Genomic DNA, 18696 nt, shown 5'->3' on the forward strand with positions numbered 1-18696 from the left:
ATTGTCAACTGGCAGGAGACATAACTGGACTCAAAACTGAGTCTACAAAGTCTACAGATATGCACTCTGACACCAACATGCACAGAACCAGGTAGAAAGTAAGGGTTTGTTGTCTTTTTTACCCACTGATCTCATCTTCTTGATTCCTCTGACCCTCTGCCTGGTCTAGCCATTGTGCTGTCTGAAATATCTGTGTATTGGCCCGCACGTTTGCATACACCCAAGTGTGTGCAACGTGTCCTCGTATAGTTTGCTCGTTGGTTCAGCAAGTCATAGTGGAGTTATAATTTGACAGTTTCATGTCTGACTCCAAGGAATGAGACAAAGGTTGTGTTCATAACTTCTATGAACACAAGCTTGAGTATTTTATATCTGGTTTCACAGCAATGTTTACTGTTTACTGTGAACATATCCTCAGGATAAACAGGCGTCTAAATGATCGTTGGTACAATAATTCTGATGTACCTGAAATTCCCATAAACATAGGAGGAGTTATCATTGTTCCGTAAAAGTGAATATATCATTGAAATAATGTGGCAAGTGAGAAATGACGCTGTATCTTCTTTGTGTTTTTTCAAAACAGAAAAATGAGCAGTTTGAACCCTGTTTTCTAATACTTATGAACGTCTACTTTCACTCAGATCTTTGTGGATGCTGAATGAGAAAGTAAACTTGGATATCAAGTATGCATTTTTACTTTTTCAAGATAAGTTTTCAGAGGCTTTCAATAACAGTTTATGAGAGGGTTGGGTGATGCACAGTAGCAGTAATAATAATATTCCTTTTTCTTTAAGTCTATACATATTGACCATAGACTATATAATACATAGAGGAAAGAGAGTCTGTGATGTTACTCCGAGGTTTCTTCTTGTGAAGCTTACGGTGTGGAGGCTCTGGCTGCTGTCATCATGGCAGTGTCTGATTCAACTAAGTCCTGGTTAATTCAAAAATAGGCAAAGAGGTGGAGGATGAGTGGAGCTGAGATAGCTGAATATATATATACAGGGCTGGGAGGGTTACTTTAAACTTTTAAGAAAGAACCTTCAAAAGCATGTTTTCAGGACCTCTGAGACGTATAAAAACTTATCATAAAGGAGCATAATCTGTGACCTTTAATACCTGCAGTCTTACGGGACGTTCATATGCACGGTCCCTTAAAGTCCACTGATAATAGACACTATATGCACAGAACTTGACAGTGCTCCATGATGAAAGACATCCAGGTAGAAATTATGGGTCTATTGTCGTTTTACCTGTTGACTGCATCTCCTTGACTCCTCTGATCCTCTGCCTACTTTGTGCATTGGCCCATTTGCCTCTTTGCAAGTCTAGTGAAATAAAGTGTGGGCAAAATGTCCTCTCATAGTTTGTTAGTTGGGCTGGCGAGTTATAAGGAAACTGTTTTATTTCTGGATGTCTCATTTCTTTCTAAGAACAGTGGAACACAGTTAACTGCTATGAACACAAGTTTGAGTACTTTATATCTGATTTCACAGCAATGTTTACTGTACAAATGACACATATCATCAGGATACGCAGGTGTTTAATGATTGTTTGTACAGTGATTCTGATGTACCTGAAGTTTCTGTGAACATAGGAGGCGGTGAAAGCTATCTGATCCAGATATGCTACATTATACTAAGCAAACACTATCAAATTAGATGAAAGTAAATAATAATAGCCCAGTTCGCATGCGTATGTGTAAATGTTGCCTGTATAGTGTGTTATGGACAGCTGGTGAGGTGTTCCGTCTCTTTTACATGGATTTAGCATGATTGAGCTTGTTTTTTTTTTAGCAAATTTCTTGTCTCTGGAGACCATAAAGCTTATTTTGACTGTGCTTGTAATTGCAAGCTGAAACTGAAGAAGAGCATGAATACTCAGCCAACATGATTATACAGGTAAAATAACACAATGATAAGCCAGATATGTGTGTATCAGTTCCATATTTATTAAAATAAAACATGCCTCTTCTTTGTAAAGATTCCTGATGTGTGTGAGCCCTTGACGTGCACTGATGCTATTTAGTTACGCATTTTTGCATCATAAAAGCTGTATGATTGGATGATAAATGATACACAGATAAATGTAGCAGAGCAGCTCTTAGTTAGTCACATAGCTGTACATACTTTGTAATGAGTAACTTTGTAATCACACACACATTGCATTGCACTTTGTAACATATGAATTTATTTTTTAATATTTCTTTGGCCGGCTTTTATGCCTTTAATTTAGAGTAGAGCTGAATATATGATATAAAAGGGACAGACAGAGTTTTTTCTTTTTAACTTCTCTTTAACTTAGGTGTTGCAGGTACATGTCATCACAAGATAGCCATCTTGTGATGACATGTACCTGCGGCAGGTTGGGGCAGATGATGACAGCTGCCAGCCAAAAAGCTATATGAAGGATGAGGGCTAAAGGAAAGAGGCATATTATACATTTGCACTGCCTTTTTTTTTAAATACACATTTCATCTTTTTATTGTATATTTTCATCTTTATCTTTTTAATATTTTTGTTCTGTCTATTACTATTTACTTACTTACTACTATTTTCATATTAGAGCATTCCAGCAAAAGTTTTTCACACAGTTATACTTGTATAATCGGTATGACTCCTAAGTTCTTGGAAATTTGATCTCATGCCACTTTTAAAGCTGCAAGCAATTCTGGAGAGAGATAGTTGATTGTTAAGTCTTATGCCCAAAACTTTGGTATTTGACAACCACAGAATGGGGCAGTGGGAAACTCTGAGAGACTGAAACTCTTGTGAGGGGCAGATCAGCCTGGGTTGGACTCTCTGATGCAGGTCTGAGAGACAAGGGAGTAGATCTTCTCCCAGAGAGCTTTCTGCACTGCACCTCCTTTGTCATTCATGATGATTTGCAGTCCTTACCACATACAGCTAAAGTTATGTTGTTGTAACTGAGACGCTGCACTGTCGAAGCTTACCATCTTTGATCGCACATTTCGGCCTGTAAGACAATGCGCTGTATTCTTCTATATCTCCAGGAGCGAGTCCCGAGTTATGAGCTGCTGTACCTTCATTCAAAGCAGCATTGATGGATCATTCTATCTAGATCTAGATGTTGTTTATAAAGTAAACTCATGCAGAATGAAACTGGTGTCAGGTGCATTCATGTTGGTATTTTGTGTTTGCATTGTCAGTTTGTGAGTCCTCAGTTCCCGGTTCTAGCATGGCATGACGGAAGGATGGCACGATAAGCAACAGTATATAAGAGTCAGACTGTCTCCTGTTCGATACATCACCAAGGAGGAAGAGGAGACGATAATTCTGCAACAGGTTTGCAATGATCTCCTATCTGTCTTTTCTTTAATGGATTGACAGCCACTAATTTTTTTTCACTGTACAAGACTTATTAATGTCTCTCTGTCTCTGTATCTTTATAATGAAGGTCAACACCTACATGAGTTTCACCATGAAGATGTTAGCTGTGTCTGTACTTGTCATTGCCATGATGGCTCTGACTAGCGGTGCTGGTGAGTATGAGTGTGTGGTTGTGTTCAAGAGAGAAAAGACAGAGATAAACAGCCAGACAATTAATCCAGTTTTGTGCGTCAGAAACAAAAAGAGTCACTTACTGTTGTATAAAACTGTCCCGCTCTTCCAGAGCCAGAGGCGGCTCCTAATACAGAAGCACCACCTACAGAAAGTAAGTGCATTTTTCTTCAGATTTGTATCAAGCCAAATGATAAACATGTCTTTAAACTCAGAGTGGAAGAGATTTAAAAAAGAAATCAGTCACTTACTGGCGTGTTAAACCTTTAATTTTTCAGAGGAAGTGGAACCTGAATCAAGTGAGTGCATTTTTCCTCATGTTTCTATTCACATCACACTTTATTACACTTTGTTATGTACATTGTACTTTGACACAAGTAAAAAGAGTCACTCACTGGTGTTTCCAACGCTTCAGCTCTTGACAAGGAAGCCGACGAACCTGAGATCGGATCAGATGGTGAGTGCAATGACAAGTTATTATTTTAACACTTCTGCTAACTTGCTGCTTCAAACTAACACAAAGAAAGAACCAGTAACATGTAAACCTACATCTATATCTTTAACCTCACCAACCACACAGACACACAGCAGATGAGGTCATTACAAACTCAACCAACCTTTAAAGCTGCTACAACTTAGTGGTTCTGAAGAAAGATGCTTGAGTGTTGAGCCTCATTCCTAGGTCGCCAAATGGTGATGTAGGTTGTGCCTTCGACCCAAAACGTCAACTTTGACGACCTGGAAATGAGAAACAATCTGACCGTTGTTTGCAGAAGCTTTAAAGGTTGAATGAGTCTATTATGGTTTAGTCTGCAGTGTGTCTGTGTGGTTGACAAGGTTAAAGACAGTTAAATCAGATGCAGGTATAAATGGGTCTATAGATTAATTGTCCAGGAATGTTTTAAATTTGTTCTTATTATGTTTTAAATGGTAGAGGACGTAGAGAATGGCACAGACTCAACAACTGATGGAGGTGAGTACAGTTTTCATCTTTCTTTTATAAAATTATTACTATAATAACTACATTTGACATGCATCTTGAATTGAGACTCAACATTATCCTCACTTCTCTGTTTGCCTTTAGAAAAACATGAAATTGCCAAGAGAGCCACACGTTGCCCCCGTGGTTGGTATCTGTTCAGAGGACGCTGCTTCTGTTACATTCCAAGGGCCCAAACTTGGGCCGTAGCTCAGGTAATGTGGATCATTAGAGTGCAGAAAGCTTCATCACTGTGTTGTACTTGCAGACTTTGCACACATAATTTGCATTTTCTTCTGACCTGGCAATCTCTTACAAAGTTTAAACCTGGGACCTGTTTTGTTTACACTTTACATAGATGATATTACTGTAACCAGGTTTAATATTCATCTTTATGTAGATGATACAGTTACAGATGGTACAGACCTGACAATCTCATACTTCTCAGGTTATGTTTTTGTATTTTGTTAACTCCATTTTCTGCCTGTCTGTTTATCTCCACTTTAGAGACACTGTCAGGCCTTAGGTGGAACCCTAGCATCTGTGCATAACAGGTATGAGGAAAATTGGATCAAGCGTTTTGTACGCTACAGACCAACCTGGGTCGGATTCTCTGATGCACAACAGGTAAAAGACAGATCTTATTGAGGTATGACAGGGAATTTGATCAAAGCTGTTTTCAATTAATCACATAATATTCTAAACTACTTTTGTGTTGTAGGAGCGTTTCTGGTTCTGGAATGATGGTACACGTTACACCTTTTCTAACTGGTGTCCTCGAGAGCCCAGTGACCGTTGTGGCCGTCAGAACTGTCTCCAAATTAACTGGACAGGTAAATGACAAGCCAGTCTTAAATGGAGAATGAAAAACTGTCTAAAATAATGTTTTTCTGAGTCAAATATGGGTATATTAAGTCAATTACTAACTGTTAATTGTTAAGCATTTAATTTAGCAACACTGATTTTACCAGAAAACCACATTAAAACAAGATTTAGTGCAATTGATTAGTGTAAAACCAAACCAGTTTAGGTTTGTACAGTGGTAGAACTGGAAACCAGACCTGAATCATAGCTGCAATGCCCCCCCTCAATACTGGACCAATTTCAAAAGTTGTTGTCCCCATTGATCACTTGGACACAAAAACATGGGAACATAGGGTCCAAGTTGGAAAAAATCTTGAAATTATCCTTTAAGTTATTAATATGAAACGTGATGTAAACAACTTCATATTTACCATCACTGCTGTGATGAATCTTTCTATATTGTTTGAGGATGCAGGTGTCATTACAGGGTCGGGTTTTGTGTCATGTTGTGAATGACTCCTGTGTCTTTGGTCCTCACAGCTCGAAGGTGCTGGGATGACGTGGAATGTCTTGCTCGTAAGGGATATGTCTGTGCACGCCGCTGATTCCTGGACAACATTGAGACATGAAGAACCTGCCAAAAGCACAAATGTTGGAGGATGTGTGTTTGGATTTACATTTGTGCACTCATCTGTCTTTGCATCATCAGTCTCATACATAACCTAAAGGCTTAATATCTCAAATCGAACCTGTATTTCTTTCCTATCACTGTAACGCTACTCACAGAAAGAAGCGACAAGTAGTGACATAAAAGGGAGCTGCTTCTTAACTTAGGCCTTGTGCTTTAAATAAGAGCAGATTGAATGGTAATGAAAAGAATGCTTTTTGCACAACTTAACCTCGTTTTTCTTGCATCATGGTCATTAATTAAAATGCTTAATCATTGAAACATGTTTGCTTTTTGAGTTTGTGTACCACCTGCATTGGTATAAAATCCTGTATCTCACAGAGCTCCATAGTAACATTAAATAACACTGAACAACACAATTATGTACCTCGCAGAAATTTTTGACAGAATTCAAGTCAAAATCTGTAGTACATTTAAAAACTATGGATGGAAATTTGAACATAATTTTGTCTCTAAATCATAAAAGAGGAACAATAACACAGTACAGTGAAATTACTGCCTTCCAGCTGTGAAAAACTAAGAACTGACATCAAATGTAAAGAAACATGTACAGGTCAGAACAGCTGCTAATGTTAGCTACACAGAAGAACTGCTAACGTTAGCTACACAGAAATCCAGCTGATTAGCTAACCTGTCAATACTACTGCTACTTCTACTACTGAAAAATATGTTGGGACAGTAGGTGGTGATGTTACCGGGATGATGTGTGGGTAAAAACACTTGAAGTTTGATTGTGAGGTGTGAATTGCATGCTTAAAAAATACATTTGAAATATGCATTTGCATAACAAAGGAAGGAATAGCTGGGAAAAGAGATAATAAACATTAGAACCAACATAAAACATTATATAGACCAACAATTTCACCATATTTTGTATTGAGATCATCCCAAATGAACAGAAAGTAATAATAAATAATAATAATCAGTAATTGGAATTGGAATACATTTTCATGCTATTCTATAGAAAATATTGTTCATTTATCCCACGTTCTGTTCTGTGTGGATCTACTTATTCTCAGACCAACAGATGGGTCAAACTGCTTGTGGTGGAAAGGCAGTGGAACAGATTTATTCCTAAATTATCAGGCTTAGCAACAGTTGTCTCTCTCTGGTAAATAATAAGCTAAAATCATACATTTCTGCATATGGTTTTCTCAGTATACACCAATCAAGATTTAGAGAAAGACACAGCACTGTTACTGCCACCACTCTTGTTGTACATGAGATCATGGCTTACACACTCATACAACGCTTTCTGTTGATCATTCACAATCATTCTGAAAAAAAACACATCTTAGTCCATCCTGTCAGTCCTGCAACGTGCTCTGTTTACAATTGACATGGATGATATTACTTCATCTGTAACTGTGTGTAATATTCATTATGCAGATGATAGAGTTTTGTACTGCACTGCAAACAATGCACACTTTGCTATTTAATCCCACAACACTGATTTACAAGTTGTATTCAGTACTCATAAACTAGTTCTTAATGCAGACTAAATTCATATCATTCACTACATCCAAAAATATTAACTATAATAACCTCATCACATCTTTGAAGAATAGTACAAATATTGAAACAGTGACAGATTACGATAAGTGTCTTGGTATTTGGATAGATGAAAACTTTTAAATAAGATTTGTCCATGTTGGTGACCACACTAGGACAGACCCTTTCTGTGCATATGTAAAGATTACATCACAGTGTAAAAGGAAGGAAAAACTTATTTAGTTTTATCACATACCAGCTGACACCGCCTGATTAAAAAAAACAAAACAGAACAAAGAAAACTGTGGTTAACTGCATTAAGTTTAAAGCTGGGAGCTGTGTGCGAGTTGTGACAAAATAAACAAAATTAATCATCAAGAAACGAAATATTCTTACACGTTTCCTTATTAAAGAGAAAAATACAACCAGTAACTTTCTGAATTCAAGTTTCTCTCTTTTACAGTTTTAATCGCCTTGTTAAGTCTGTAAACACACACCATTTAAATTCTTTAGACAGACAGAAGTAAAATAAACTCACCCAAACTGTCTTGGTCAGTCTTTCCACTGTTCCAACAACCACCAGCTCTGATTTGGTTAAAATAAATCCTTAAATCACCATGATAGATGTGAAAATGATCCGGATCTATAAAGTGTTTTCATCTCACTCATCCTCCAGCCAAGTGCACTATACTGAGCCAGAGCTGTCACTTGTGCCAACCATTAAATTAACTAAATAAAACAACAAAAAATGCCCAAAGAAAAATCTACCTGCAATGGTTTAGTCTATCACTTGTAATTACAAAAGATGTAAAATGTGACCAACACCCTGTTGTTTCCACAGGTATCTTTGCTGCATCTGTTGTGGGTGTTTCTCATTTTTCCATCTTCTTTCATGCTGGAGGAGCACATCAGACTTATTGGATTCTCTACAAGAACAACCAACCAGTGGCCGCAGTCACTGATCCCCAGTCAGACTCAGACACAGCTGATAATGGAGGAAACGCAGTGTTTCTGGAGCTGCGGCAGGGAGACCAAGTGTATGCGCAGATGGCTGCAAACTGTTTGGAGATCTGTCTACCCGACAACTTTCAGTGGGTTTCTGGTCACTCAAATGTGAGAAATGATACACTGTAAATCCAGTCACTCAGGTGTGACTGTTAGAGCTGGGACTTCAGTTCGGCCAAAGACACCAAAAGAGCAGTGAAAGGGCAAAATAATTTGCTGGATTGAGTGACAGACACATCCAGCTAGCTTTTGACAACAGTAGTGATCTGTAGTGTGTTGTTTTTACATGTGAATCCCAGTAGAGGGCAGTAAACACCACAAAATGACAGCAGAATAAGCAGCATTTTTCTATAGTTTCTGCACTGAAACTTGTATTGAACAGTAGATGATACAAGTTTGTGTTTGTGACATGAGTCATTCTGAGCTTCCTTTTATCATTATGTCTCTGTTTCAGTACCACACACACAGTTACATGAAGCATATATCCCCAGTAATGTTATTTATGTCTACCAACACAGCTCTGCATTATTGGAAGTAGCTTTAATAAATTAAAATTATAACCTTTCTCTGCCTAGAGACAACAACAAAAATATTCTGATTGGATAATTATTTTGCTGTTTTCAGGACTGTAAACCTTTAATTCCTGGAGCAAACTTGATAGAAAATTAGGTTTGTTTGTGCATTATTTTTATATCTGTATGTTTATACCACCATGTAGGACAAACTCACTAACAGGCTTGTTGTTGATGCTGGAGCATTTTAATTATTAATTATTCATGATGCAAGAAATACACATGACTGCAGAATAAACCATCCTTTTCATTACCATTCAAGCTGCTCTCATTTAAAGCACAAGGCCTAAGTAAGAAACAGCTTCCATTCATGTCACTTCTTTCTGTGAGTAGTGTTACAGTGATAGCAAAGAAATACAGATTTGATTTGAGATATAAAAGCTTTAGGTTATGCGTGAGACTGATGACACAAAGACACATGAGTGCACAACGTTTGTGCTTTTGGCAGGTACTTCATGTCTCAGTGTTGTCCAGGATTCAGTGAGGTGTCACTTTGCAAATGTATGCCTTACGAGCAAGACAGTGATCATCATCCCAGCATTTTCCACCTGTTAGGAAATAAAAAACACAGGAACCAGTCAACATGACACAAGACTCAACCCTGTAATGGCATCTCAATCTTACAACTATATAGAAAAATCATTTGTCCAAGGAGAAGTCACATTTTTCTCTATAGTAGTATCAGCAACATATAGTGAAAATGTGGATGACATGGAGCTTTATTTTAAGGTAAAACAACACATTTGATAACACATTAACTACTATTAACAACAGTAATGTTATTATTACATCAGCTAACATTAGCATTAGCATTTCACTATCCATTTTCAGTTGCTGATCAGTGTGGAGTCATGCTTTAAAGATAAATACTGTCTTGTCATTTACCTGACCAATTAAACTGTACACAGTGCTGCTTCTTGCCAGCGTTATCAGGCTGTCTACGACAAAAGTTCGAATAGGTGATGCGTGCACCATTAATCCAGAACCAATAACGTTCCTAGAAGACAAAATAGGATAGAATATTGCATGAGTAATTAAAAACAGGTAATTAAATACCTCTTAGATCACTTATAGACCCGTTTTTTACCTGCTGGGCATCAGAGAGTCCAACCCAGGCTGATCTGGAGCCTGCCAAACGCTTCATCCAGTTTTCCTCACGTCTGTTATGCACAGATGCTAGGTTTGCACCCATTTTCTGACAGTGTCTCTACAGTGGAGACAGACAGACGGACAGAGAATGGAGTTCAGGGATATTTCTGATTGTCATATGATTGACTATGATAACATTTTTAATACAGAAAGGAAAGACACTAAGATTCTGCCATGTAAGTAATTAAAGCAGATATGAGAAGTGGTAAATTAATTCTATTCTGACATATGTGCACATATGCATGCAGGTATGCGCATGTACATGTACTTCATGCCCAACTTGAGCCACCCCAGTCAAAACAGTCTGGAAACATCCCTGGTGGATTTACCAGGAACAAAAATATAACCTGAGTAATATGACAATGCCAAGTCAGAAGACGATGCAAATTATGTGTGTTACAAGAATAAACACAGTGAAGAAGCTTTCTGCACTCTAGTGATCCTGGTTACCTGAGCCCCAGCCCAGGTCTTGGCCACTGAAAAGAAACGGACGCAGCCACTTCCGTACAGAGACCAACCACAGCGGCAACGTGTGGCTCTCTTGTCAATATTATGGCCCCCTGAAGGCAAGTAGAGAAGTGAGAGTATTGTTGAGTCTCATCATTTTGTTTCAACAAATGCATCAGATTCATCTCTTTCTCTGTACATGAAATTCATGTGTCATACATGAGGGCATGACGACAAACTGTCATGAGCTTTAGTCAAAATTTGAAGAAAACTGTACTCACGTTCAATTGTTCTTCCTCTTAAAGACACAGACACCACTTTGTCACATTAGTGACAGTGGATAAAGGAAAATTGAACAACAAAGAAAAAACAATGGTTATCATAGTGCAGTTAATGTAGTAAAAAGCAAACCATGATCTTTTCCTAAACCTAACCAATTGGGTTTTTTATTTATTTTTTTTTTCTGCCTAAACCTAACCAAACTGTTCCCATGTCACAACATCTTTTCCTGCATGTGCGAAACTGACTTGAACACAAAGACACTGCAAAAAGATGCAGGTTTCCATGTCATTGGTTCTCTCTTTGTCTTAGTTTGTGCCGGCCAGTTAGCAGAAGGTCTCTCTTTCTCATGGAGCTTATGTGTCATTCCACTCACTTTCCGATCCGCTCCCAGGTTCGTCTGCTTCCTCATCAGGAGCTGGACCATTTGAAACACCAGTGAGTGACTTGTTTTACTTGTGTCAAAGTACAATGTAAATAATGTGTGATGTGCTTGAATAAAAAATCTAAGGAGAAATGCACTCACTTGATTCAGGCACAGGTTCCATGTCTTCCTCTGAAAAATAAAAGTTTTAACACACCAGTAAATGTCTTTTCTGAAGATATACAATTGTACATCATAGATTTTGGAGCAACATATGCTGCCATCCAGATAACATCTCTTTCAGATGCCTCTGCTTATTTCAGCAAAACAATTCCAAAACACATTCTGCATGTGGTATAACAGCGTGGCTTTGTAGTAAAAGAGTTCAGGTACTGGACTGACCTGCCTGCAGTCCAGACCTGTCTCCCACTGAAAATGTGTGGTGCATTACGAAGCACAAAATACGACAACAGAGACCCTGGACTGTTGAGCACCTGGAGTCACACTTACGACCAATCTTTAGAATGGACTTTATGTCGGTTGCATCGACCAGACTTAAGCCTAGTCTTGACTATGCCTGGTTTTAGCAGTGCATGTTCATGTGAATGCCCACAAGACTATGGCTGTTGGCTAGCAGCAGGCGTTGCGAGGATATATTGTTAACAACATTCCACAGTCTGGCTGGTTTGTCGCTAATCAGTTCTAATTTGTGGTAACATTATGGAGGATCTTGCAGTGAGGAAAGAAAATTACTGGAGCTGTAGGTTGACTGCCAAGCAGTCCATCGTCATAAAAAGTTAGGTGTCAACTGGAGAGAAATAACAAAATTCAGATCAAAAAGATGGACAGCTGTCTGTTTTAACTGGTTTCACCACTGACCTAGTATTCTATGACTCCCTGAAAAAAAATGTTGATTGATGAGAAACTTAATAAACTTTGTGAAATACTGTCTGTGACAAGTTGTTAATAATTTGGGCCTTCTTGTACATTTTGCTTATGGTATTTATTTCTTGTCTGTCAAAATTGCAACAGTTGCAACCTTTCAGAATGATCATATGTTTACAAAAAACAAAGTTAATCATTTTCATTGTAGTAGCTTTGTAGTGCACTTGATTGAATATAGGTTGAGATTTTTTGAAAATTGTTGCAAATTGTTGCAAAGTTTTAATTTATGTTTTTCATGATTTATCAACTTTTTAGGAATTGGGGTTGTATTTATTACTTGCCTTTATATAAATATGAAGAAAAATGCACTTACTTTCTGGAGGCGGTGGTTCTGTCACAGGAGCATCCTCTTCGTCTGCCGCAGCTGGACAGTTGTACACAACAGTAAGTGACTCTTGTTGTTTGTGGGTGTACAAAAACTAGATTCAATATCTGAGTACATAGACATGTTTATCACATGCCTTGATACAAATCTTGATTAATATATACACTTACTTTCTGAAACAGGTGGTTCTGTCGCAGGAGCTGGACAGTGGGACACAACAGTAAGTGACTCTTTTGTTCAAATGTTCAGAATCTGGATTCACTGGCTGGCTCTCTATCTGCGTTTTGTCTCGTATACACAATGGGCGTCATGCAAGAACCGCCACATGATGCTGTTAAAATGACAGATTTTCCTTTATGGATCTCTGAAAGCAGGTCATAAAAGACCAACGTCAGTTTGGTTCTTCTATTTTCTGTCTGATGCTATTTTCATGGATGAACACTTCCTGACAGATGGGGCAGGATGCACACCCTTATATGGTTATGAGCGTTTGTAGAATCTGAAGTGGCAAGTTCGTACGAGCACTTCATACAAAAAAAAACTAAGAGAAATTTAAGGTAAGAATATGAAAATGTTCTTGCATGAAGCGCATCATTCTGTGTATTCATAAACAAAAAACTCATACTCACCAGTACCACTAGTCAGCACCACCATGGCAACGACAAGGACAGACACAGCTAACATCTTCATGGTGAAAGTCATGCAGATATTACAGATAATGATCTTCAATAAAAACAAGATACAGAGACATAGATTAATAAGATGGTGAAAAACTTTTCTTAGTGACTGTCAATCCATTAAACAAATGACAGAAAATAACAAGAAGGAATCACAAACCAGAATTATCTTCTCTCCTTCCTTCTCAGTGTCACCCTGAGGTATTGAACAGGAGAAAGTCTGATTCTTATGTACTCTTGCTTATCGAGCCATCTCTCCATCGTGCCATCCTACAACCAGGAACTGAGGACACACAGTCTGACAATGCATACACAAAATGCACACCTGGATCCACATGACACCACTTCTACAGACAATTTCTTTATTTGTCAATGTGTTTGCTAAGCCTGATGAGGCAAAAGCGAATCAGATACTAATCTACAATACTTGCCACAATGATTTGCCACTCTTCCAGTTCTTTGTAACTTCGAGAACAGAAGTATTATCAGACGATGAACACAGAAAAGGCAGTAGAAGTATATTAGTACAGTTACCATTACCATCTATAGTGAATTACAACCCCAATGCCACAAAAAGTTAGGATGTTCAGTAAAATATGAATTCAAATAAAATGCAATGATTTCTAAAAAAAAAAATTCAACCTAAATTCAGTTGAGTACAGTACAAAGACAAAGATATTTAATGTTCAACAGATTAAACTTATTGTTATTTATAATTATACATTCATTCAATTCAGTATTTGGAGCCTGGAGTTTGGCACAATCTGAAATGTCAGACCCACCATCCACACCTATCCAGTCCTTGGAGAGCAATAAGATTTAGGTTAAGCATTGGAGACTCTAACATCCTGCATCCAACTGAGACAAGGTTCAACCCCCCCAGGTCCTGATCAAGTCATCCATAATCCGAGTTCTTGAGTCCTTCTTCATTCCTAGAGAAAAGGAGTCTGTTTCATCATGAACAACAATCAATTAAATCATAGGAACCTTTAAATTCTCTCCTGACCATGTTTACTGGAGCATCTGAAAAATCTCTTTCCATCCATTCTAACATCTCTGGGTTTTTTCTTTAGTAATTATTTCTGCCATCTACATTTCAACACAAGCATATTCCAGCACAGCATTATTATAAATGCATGATACTTTGCCAGCACCAAGATCCCAGAAGCTGCCACCATCATGGCTGGACATGTTAAGCTGTGTCAAACTTGCATCAATACATTACAACACATTGACTCTGGACTGACATAATTCTCCATTCAAGGAACTCTGCAAAGAAAAGTCATATTAACCTGCTGAAAAATGTTGATTGTCCAATGTTGTAACATCAGTGAGTTTATGAAAGTATTGAGGAAGTCCATAGTTTGCCAAGGATAGCATGCCAGTACCAGGAACTACGGACACACACACTGACAATGCACACACAAAATGCAAAGGCCCATTTTCTGTCTCTGTTTGTCTAGTCAAAGTGTTTGCTAAGTCTAGTGAAGCAAAAATGGATCAGATATTAATCTCCAAACATTCATGTGACACTCTTGTAGTTGTTTGGATTTTCAGGAGCAAAAGTATTATCAAGCATTGCACACAGGAGAGGCAAAAACCTTTCGACCTGTATCCAACTGAATGTAGTACAAAGACAAGATATTCAGTGTTCACATTGATTAACTTAATTGTTTTTTGTAAATATACATTCATTCTAAATGTGATGCCTGCAGCATGTTTCAAAAAAAGTTTGGACTGGGTAAAGACTAATTCTCTGTTCAAGGAAGGCTGCAGGACAAATTCTGTGTGACATGCTGAATAACACTGCTCGTCCAATTTTGGCAACACCAGTGAGTTTATAAAAGTATTGAGGAGCTTCACAGTTTGCCAAGAACATAATGCTAACACCAGAAACCAAAGACACACATGCTGACAATGCACACACCAGATGCAAGCATGAATGCATGTGACACCACTTTCACGCACGATTTCTCTATTTGTCTAATGATAGTGTTTGTTGAGTCTCATGAAGCAAAATCGCATCAGTGCCACACCCTGGTGGCAGGGATCACAAACCATCATGTGTGACCAAGGCATCATGGGTAATTACCTTCAGAGATGAGGAGGGTTTTGAAAGAGGTGAACACCAGGGTGACAGCTGACCCAAGCAAAAATCATAAGTGTGTTCCAACTGACCCCATAGCTCCCATGTTCATCACTGCACTCTGCTAGTTTCTCTCTAGCCAAGAGCATTTCCTCTCCCGAACTGCCCCAGAAGGCCTTTCAAGCAACTACCTTGCATATATATCAATATTTTTTTGTCTTGTCATAGCAGCTGGTATTGCAGCATTATTGGTCAGTCTAGTACCTGCAGTCTTCTACTGCAAAGCCACATTTGCAGAATGTGTCTTGGCATCATTCTGAAATACGCAGGGATGTCTCTGAAAAAGACGTCTTCTGGCAGCATATGTTGCTCCAAAATCTGTATGTACCTTTCAGCATTAATGGGGCCTTCACAGATGTGATAGTTACCCATGATGCCATGGGCACTAACACATCCCCCATACCATCACAGATGCTGGTTTATGAAGTTAGCGCTTGTAACAATCTGGATGGTACTTTTCCAATTTAGCCCAGAGGTCACAACATCCATGATTTCCCAAATCAATCTGAAATGTGCACCGCATAACTGTCCACTTCACGTCAGTCCATCTCAAATGAGCTCAGGCCTCAGAGACATCTGCAGGACTTTTTTGATATATGGCTTTTGCTTTGTACGGTTGATTCTTAACTTTCATTTGTAGATGCAACGACAGACTGTGTTTACCATCAACAGTTTTCCAAAGTGTTCCCAAGCCCATGTAGTATCCTTTATACAATTTTGTGGGTTTTTAATGCAGTCCCACCTGAGGGGTCAAAGGTCACAGGCATTTTTCAGCCTTGTCCCTTACATGTAGAGATGTCTCTGGATTCTCTGAATCTTTTTCATGATATTATGGATTTATATATGGTGAACTCCCTAAACATTATTCTGAAATTGTTGGAATATTTGTTTGCCTCTCCTGTGTGCAATGCTTGATAATACTTTTGCTGCTGAAAATCCAAACAACTACAAGAGTGTCACATGAATGTTTGGAGATTAATATCTGATCCATTTTTGCTTCACTAGACTTAGCAAACACTTTGACTAGACAAACAGAGACAGAAAATGGGCCTTTGCATTTTGTGTGTGCATTGTCAGTGTGTGTGTCCGTAGTTCCTGGTACTGGCATGCTATCCTTGGCAAACTATGGACTTCCTCAATACTTTCATAAACTCACTGATGTAACAAAATTGGACAATCAACATTTTTCAGCAGGTTAATATGACTTTTCTTTGCAGAGTTCCTTGAATGGAGAATTATGTCAGTCCAGAGTCAATGTGTTGTAATGTATTGATGCGAGTTTGACACAGCTTAACATGTCCAGCCATGATGGTGGCAGCTTCTGGGATCTTGGTGCTGGCAAAGTATCATGCATTTATAATAATGCTGTGTTGGAATATGCTTGTGTTGGAATGTAGATGGTAGAAATAATTACTAAAGAAAAACCCAGAGATATTAGAATGGATGGAAAGAGATTTTCAGATGCTCCAGTAAACATGGTCAGGAGAGAATTTAAAGGTCCATATGATTTAATTGATTGTTGTTCATGATGAAACAGACTCCTTTTCTCTCAATTGAATTTAGGTCAAAAAAAAGATTTGCAATGATTCTTTTTTTTTTTTTTTTGTTTTACACAACATCTCAACCTTTTAACTGGGTTTGTAATTAGTTACACGTCTGGTTACAGCTAATTGTAGTGGACTTACAGAAATGTGCCCATAGATGATGTTTGTTTCTACTCCACACACATTCAACTTTTCTCTAAAATTTAGTTGTAGCTTGGAAAATACCTTGTAGGTAAAATATAAATGTTTATTCAACCAGTCTTGTAAGACTTGTGTCTTCTGTGTATGACACGTTTTTAAATGCTCTCAACAAAAATATAAATTCCTACACTGCGAGCACCCACACACACAAATTCAAAGACGTGGGGATGTATCACTGACATTATGCATTCCCTGACCGCTTGCCCCAACCCTACCCATCACAACTAAAGCCCCTTTTGCACTGAACAAAAACCCTGTAACACATACTAGGTTCTGGGTTTTCAGTGGGAAATGGTACAATCAGCATTCATTCCTGGGTCAAATGATTCTGCAGCAGTCACGAGGCAATAAAGGCTTGTCGCCTCTTTTCCATACACATGCGCTACTTGGCTCGGTTTAGTCCTAACACAAACCTAATTCAAACTCTAACTTAAAACTGTCTTAACTTCCAAACAGTCCTTAAAACTTGTGGTATTTTGGCCCCACTAAGCTGGTTGGACCCCACAACTGTAGTGAGTTACCGGTTTTTGGACCCCACAAGTATAGTTAAACAAGCTGCCCCGAGTCTTAACCCTCAAACAATCTTTTAAAAACACACACACACACACAGCCATGCAAATAGTATTTCATAGCAATGACAACAAGAAACAGCATTAGTTTTAAATATTTTTGTCTTTCATTTTTAATATGAGAGCAGAAACAAATTCTTTCAGCATTTTTTATTAACTTGTACCTTAATACTTTTCCAAGATTATAGTAATCTTGAGACTGTCCAGTGAGTTTAGGTTTATTCCCTTTAAAAATAGTACAAGAAAGTGTTTGTTTCATCTCTTCATCAAGTAGAAAACATAATTGAAACAGGATTACAGTAAATTGGAGAAAATGAGGAAGGGGTGAACCCCGGTCTGTGACTTCTGGTAGAAAATGTCAGGGAAGTTAGCCTCTGTTAACCTGTTTGCTCACATTTATTGTGAACCTCCGAGGTGAGACATTAGCGTATTTTAACAGAGTAACAAAGGACACATAAAGTGGTAACATTTTAAGCTGCAACCCCGTTCATCAGAGATGCAAATCCTCTGCTTCTTTATAAAACCTCTTCCCTGACTCACAGTAAACGTTTCACGCAGGGTCATTATGTTTGTCCCTTACAGGAAACCATACAGGAAGCAAGCAGACACAAAGTGTGTTTGCTGCAAGATGTTAGAAAAAATGGTGCTACTTTTGGGTTTTGCCATTACTGGCTAAATCATGGTGAAGTGAAAGATGGTAGTGAACATTTATTCATCATCATCGTCGTCATCATCATCATCGTCATCATCATCGTCGTCATCGTCGTCGTCATCATCATCATCATCATCGTCATCATCATCGTCGTCCTCGTCATCATCATCGTCATCATCATCATCCTCATCATCATCATCATCGTCGTCATCATCCTCCTCATCATCATCATCATCTGGGTCAATCTTCCCAGACAGAACGTCCTCAATCCACTGCTCGAGCTCGTCAGCTGTGGGCATGTCATCGTCATCATCCATTTCCATCCACACACTGTCGGC

At 38.4% G+C, this 18696-nt stretch overlaps 2 protein-coding genes and 1 long non-coding RNA gene across 4 annotated transcripts in view; 1 reads left to right on the forward strand and 2 right to left on the reverse strand.

Moving 5' to 3' along the window:
- Window positions 1-3203: 3203 nt before the first annotated feature.
- LOC146305928 (galactose-specific lectin nattectin-like) lies at window positions 3204-6253 on the forward strand. Its single transcript, XM_084713162.1, has 10 exons — window positions 3204-3305; window positions 3418-3502; window positions 3616-3675; window positions 3800-3820; window positions 3937-3978; window positions 4456-4494; window positions 4606-4715; window positions 5008-5127; window positions 5222-5333; window positions 5845-6253. The coding sequence occupies exons 1-10, from the start codon at window positions 3204-3206 to the stop codon at window positions 5907-5909; spliced, it is 756 nt and encodes a 251-aa protein (XP_084569288.1). The 3' UTR covers window positions 5910-6253.
- A 3893-nt stretch (window positions 6254-10146) lies between these two features.
- LOC146305929 (uncharacterized) lies at window positions 10147-13805 on the reverse strand. The gene is made up of 7 exons (XR_014769101.1): window positions 13407-13805; window positions 13199-13292; window positions 12740-12769; window positions 12558-12608; window positions 11462-11491; window positions 10660-11353; window positions 10147-10267 (listed from the first exon to the last, which is right to left on the reverse strand). It is a non-coding gene; the product is annotated as an uncharacterized LOC146305929 (long non-coding RNA).
- Window positions 13806-17790: 3985 nt separating this feature from the next.
- Window positions 17791-18696, reverse strand: part of casq1b (calsequestrin 1b) — a 31126-nt gene continuing 30220 nt past the window's right edge. For both annotated transcript variants that reach the window (XM_084711599.1, XM_084711600.1), the window contains one exon: window positions 17791-18696. In XM_084711599.1, coding sequence (XP_084567725.1) covers window positions 18415-18696 — 282 coding nt within the window. In that variant the 3' untranslated portion in view covers window positions 17791-18414.

The sequence above is a fragment of the Lutjanus erythropterus genome, chromosome 23 (assembly GCF_056507025.1).
Source record: "Lutjanus erythropterus isolate fLutEry1 chromosome 23, fLutEry1.hap2, whole genome shotgun sequence".
Classification (NCBI taxonomy): domain Eukaryota; kingdom Metazoa; phylum Chordata; class Actinopteri; order Lutjaniformes; family Lutjanidae; genus Lutjanus; species Lutjanus erythropterus.

What these genes read in the sequence shown, in the direction of transcription:
- LOC146305928 (XM_084713162.1), top strand. Translation starts at nt 3,204, where the DNA reads ATGACGGAAGGATGGCACGATAAGCAACAGTATATAAGAGTCAGACTG. An exon ending in AGAAGCACCACCTACAGAAA is followed by an intron (nt 3,676 to 3,799) that starts GTAAGTGCATTT and finishes TTAATTTTTCAG; the next exon opens with AGGAAGTGGAACCTGAATCA. An exon ending in GATTCTCTGATGCACAACAG is followed by an intron (nt 5,128 to 5,221) that starts GTAAAAGACAGA and finishes TTTGTGTTGTAG; the next exon opens with GAGCGTTTCTGGTTCTGGAA.